This window comes from Gadus macrocephalus, chromosome 3 (assembly GCF_031168955.1).
Source record: "Gadus macrocephalus chromosome 3, ASM3116895v1".
In the NCBI taxonomy this organism is placed as follows: domain Eukaryota; kingdom Metazoa; phylum Chordata; class Actinopteri; order Gadiformes; family Gadidae; genus Gadus; species Gadus macrocephalus.
In genome coordinates this window covers 15,691,712-15,696,711 of record NC_082384.1, presented here as the reverse complement: position 1 = coordinate 15,696,711, position 5,000 = coordinate 15,691,712, and the positions used below count along the sequence as shown (strand labels likewise).

Here is a 5,000-nt window from a genome sequence, read left to right as displayed (position 1 = left end):
TGCATTGAAATGTGGCGGTCTCGAAAATGTTGAGCTTTAGGCCTACAATTAATAATCAAATTATGCTGCCAAATTGTTGCTTTGCTCACAATCAAACAAATGACAGACGACATATAAATATAGCTGAAAAAGTCTGAATGGTGTTTGTCAACACAACAGGCCAGTTGGGGCAGCATGTTGCCCAGCTAGAGGAACCATAGCCCAGCTGTTGACATCATGCGTTCCCAAAGATGACATGCATGGACCGTGTTACCTCCTCGGCCTTCAACCCAAGGCAGAACGTCAGCGTTTTCTCTGGATCCATGACGGGAGACGGATACCGGCGCAAAATACAAAACAAGGTACGATACGTGACCCGGGATGTTATTATTCTGCTATGCCCCCATCTCTCTCCCACTCCTCAGCCGTGGCCTCCCCTCTCGCCATTCCTCCTCCTGAGCGTGAAAAACCCCGCCAGCCTCCTAGATGCTGCTGTGGAAAAAGGCGCCAATCCCAAAACGTTATTTGGCTCAGACCGGAAACTATTCCGATGAAAACGTCACTACGGTCGCTCGCCTGATGTTTGTTATATTTACGAAATCGTACGCTCTACTATTTTGGAGATAAGGACGGGATGTGTGATGTCATGTGTTTCCAGCCCACAAACTACTTGGGAAGGAGAGCAGCGCTCATGATTGGACAGAACGCATAGCAACAGCAGCAGATTGTTTTAATACTTTATTCTAGCACGCTGTCGACGTTCAGAAGATATTATTTCACCAGAAACCAACATTTTGTAAATGAATCCAATGATTAGGATTATTCTATGCGATCAGAAAGTATTATAGTCGAATGCCTTTCTGTTTCATTGGCCGGTTGATTCTCCCGCAATTACAACGTGATAATGTCCACAATGTATTTTTCAAATAAGTTTTTCGAAATTAGTTATTAATTTGATCAAGGATGATCTAATTGTCTACTGTTTAGGGTTACTGGCAGTTTGCCTACATATCGGATGATTTGTACCGCATCGAAGTTTGCGCCACCAGTTTTATACACACAAACCATCTATTGGGTTTGTTTGTCACTAGAGGGCAGTAGACAACCTCATATGGATGTTTACCGCTTGCCGTGACGTCAGGTTGAAAAACAAACAAATAATAATTTTGAAATAAACTGAACTCATTATTATTTTTAAATTGTGTGTGCGTATACCTGCATCCTTATGTATATGTACGGCAGGTGTCTGTATGTGTGTGTGTGTGTGTGTGTGTGTGTGTGTGTGTGTGTGTGTGTGTGTGTGTGTGTGTGTGTGTGTGTGTGTGTGTGTGTGTGTGTGTGTGTGTGTGTTTGTGTGCGCGTGTGTGTGCGCGCATGCGTGGGTGTGTGATAGACCTTTCCCCCGCCCCCATCTTAATTCTTGTTTACTTGAAATTCCTGAGAAGGAAGCTTGGGTTTTTTGTTCATTAATCACAACCTGGTTAATCTGGTTAAGATTAACCAGGAACAATAGTGAGCAGGGTGTGTTTCTGAAGCAGGACTCCCACAAGCAGGTATTGTAGCAATAGGTCAGTTGGTGATTCCTCTAACAGCCTATACTGTTCGCCATGTGAATGGCTCATGTAAATATAGGTAGATATACATTTGCCTACGCCACCTGTTTTACATCTATAGGTTCACTACTGTCGGGTTTCCTTCAAACCAAGACTTTATTTCAAAGTATTAGATTCAGAACACAGCATACATGAATGCACCTTTTGTTTTATGAGAAAGCACTTTTATTGACCACTCAAATGATACAACTGTCATACCGAAAGTGAATCCAAGTAACTTTTAAGAGCAATCATTTTACAATCAGGTAGAGAAAAGATAAACTTGCATCAGACTTAAAGTTCAAAGGTTTGATATTTGAGCTCAATAAGGAAATTAAAGTTGGAGGACATTATTACATTGTGTGGAGACCAGCGAGTAGCGATGAGTGTAACCAACACAATATTTCTGTCTTGCGGGGGAGGAATTGGTCCCTATAGGTCTGCACTCCATTGGCTAGAGAGACTGCACTGTGATGACTTTTTGAGATTGTGTCCATACTAAATTACTTAATTAATTTGACATATTTGACTTGCCGTATTTCATGTATATGCACATATATTTGTGTATATACAGGCACAGCATACATATAAGGCAAATTAGAAAGGAGAGATGTGCCCTTGCTCTTTCACTCTTTCTATCTCTCTCTTTATGTCCCTCGATTTCCTTCTCTTTCTTTCTCTCCACCTGACTCTCTCTGTCTCTCTCAGTTTCTCTCTCTCTCTGTAATAATGCAACGCCTCACTGAAAAATAACTTCTGCCTTCCCCTTCCTCTTTTTTTCTCTCTCTCTCTCTCTCTCTCTTTCTCTCTCTTTCTCTGTCTCTGTCTCTCTATGTCTCTCTGTCTCTCTGTCTCTCTGTCTCTCTACTTAAATTATTTTATTACTGCACATCAAAGAAAAAAACATATTAGTGACAGGAATTTCAAAACTTCCTGATAAAAACCTGAATGTTTGTGTTTCTTTCATTGGAGAGTGACTCTCAGACGGCAAAAGAAAAAGAAAACAATCAGACAAATAAATATTAAGACTCAAAGATAAATCAGGGTTCTAGTGACAAAACCGTATTCTGAAGCAGTAAAGCTACAGTTATTATGGTTCTTTACCGTGGGAACCACACATCAAGATCTTAACACACATATTGTGGATCAATATGTGAGTTAAAACCATTAAAAACTGTTCACTCAAAAATACTACAAGCATGATTTCAAAATATTCAAATGGATTCAAGCGTAGGACAACTACATAGTAAACGTCAATCGATATTGTGTTTGTAAATGGGCCAGTGTTACACAAAAACACACTCAGTGGCGGATTAAGGTGGTCAAAAGAGTAGCCCCTGGGCTACTCTTTTTGTAATGTCTTTTTATATGATACATCTGTATCTCTACAAACATGTCAGTGTTCATAGGTGTGGGAAGGCCTGCGCCAATAAGAACCACTTCACCAGTCTTTTGTCTCCTCCTTTCAGCCAGTTTGGCTTGGCCACATGGGAGCTTTTTTAGTTGGGAGGACTTTTTTGTCTTTTTCTTTGTCGTCACCCAACAATGACGGTATTTAATCTTCCCCTTAAGCAAGCATTCACGATGCGAGCATTCACGCACCCCTCCATCAAACTCGATGACCTCCGGGTTGGTCACGGTTGGTCCATCAACCGGTCTCTGTCTACCGTGCAGCTCCTATGAGCCAGGCTGTCCGGAGCAGTGATTCTCCTGGACCGGGCCTTCATCCTGGACACACTGCCGCTGCCGTCAGACTGGAGCGCAACACCCCGGTGTTATCGATGTTATCGATGTTACATTGTGGTTGTTATTGGTGGTGTTGTTGTGGATTGGGGGTTTGTCTTCTTTTTTACGTTGGTTCTTTTTTTCTTTTTCTTTTGTGTTTTGTTGTAGTTGTATTGTTGATGTATCTTGTGGTTGTAGACGTTGTGTTGTTGCGTTGTTGTGCTGATGTCATGGTCATTGTGTTGTATTTTTGTTGTTTCAAATGAGTGCACTGTTTGTTTTTGAACCAGTGTTAACCCTCTAACTCCATCAGAAGGTGCAGCTATTGAATCTTTTGTGTGCCCTGATGTTTGTGGTATTAAAGCAGAGGTAGCCTGGGTTGTCTACTGTAGGTTAGTGTCTGCAGGGGTCCAGAAAGCACCACTCTATTCTGTGTAAACCACACAGAGAACAAAGAAGCACAGACAACTCACCACTGGAAACAAAAATCAGTACAGCGCTGACTATCCCACGCTGTTTGTAACACGCCAACCACATGATGACGAGGCTTGGCTAGGTCACGTGTGCAAGTCAGGTGATGTGTGGGGAGGTGTTTTTTCTGTCCAGTGGTCATTTTACCTCTCTCTCTCTCTCTCTCTCTCTCTCTCTCTCTCTCTCTCTCTCTCTCTCTCTCTCTCTCTCTCTCTCTCTCTCTCCTCTCATCCGTATTTTAAATGTGACTCGTCCGAGGATAAGAGGGAGAGCACACGTGGAAATCCTCCAAACACCGACATAGTGAGAATACTGAAAATAACACTTTTAATAATAACATGGATTATTAAAGAATCTCGGGAGGTTTTATTTTTGCACACACACTTTTTTTTAAACTCTCCCTTGCTTCCAAGTCGGAAACCAGCAGACAAAATCAAAGGTAGCAGGAAACGTTCTTACGTCACGTAGATCTACATGACGTGCTCGGTTGCTCCTCTGTACTTTGAACCAAAAAGGGAAAAAAAAGAAACGAGCCAGACAGGAGTTCTGGGGAATGAAAGAGCTCATGTGACTTTGTTATGGTCTCCGTCTTTGTCTTTGACACTGAATTACAATACCAAAGACTTCCTCTCTCTCCACATGAAACCCCTTCAAGCTACCCTCCCAACCAAAGCCAAACACCACAAACTGTCTGGCCTTGCAGCCCAGCGCAGATCCATGACAGGCCCTAGCTCGTCTGCCCTAGTCACCGTAATGAGGGTTGTAAAGGCCCCTAGACTCACAGACGGAAACACAGGCACAGCACGAACACACAGACACACACACACATGCAAAGAACCCGCTCGTATATATAAACATATACATATACACGCACACACAAATATTTGCATGAATGAATGGACGTGCTATCACATACACAAAGAAACACATGCACGCAAGCACACACATGCACACATACATGCAGACAGAACACACACACACACACACACAAACACACATTCGCAACACACAAGCACAAGCCCACACGGATGGACAGATGGACACACATATACATGCCCCAAGCATCAATGTCAATCATAGTTACCATGTGGCTAAGGATAACCAACAAAAAACACATAGGACCATAAGCCGTTGAGCCCTTCCATGCAAAGTGCTTGGACATTGTATCCTATGCAAACATACATGGACATATCATAAACCATATATACCATATCACATATCACTGCCACACCC

General features: G+C 42.5%; 1 protein-coding gene across 2 annotated transcripts in view; it reads right to left on the bottom strand.

The window, feature by feature from the left end:
• Positions 1 to 668, bottom strand: part of LOC132454321 (atrophin-1-like) — a 12,164-nt gene extending 11,496 nt beyond the window's left edge. For both annotated transcript variants that reach the window (XM_060047599.1, XM_060047600.1), the window contains exon 1: positions 254 to 668. In XM_060047599.1, coding sequence (XP_059903582.1) covers positions 254 to 304 — 51 coding nt within the window. In that variant the 5' untranslated portion in view covers positions 305 to 668. The remainder of the gene's footprint in view (positions 1 to 253) is intronic.
• Between the last annotated feature and the right edge of the window lie 4,332 nt (positions 669 to 5,000).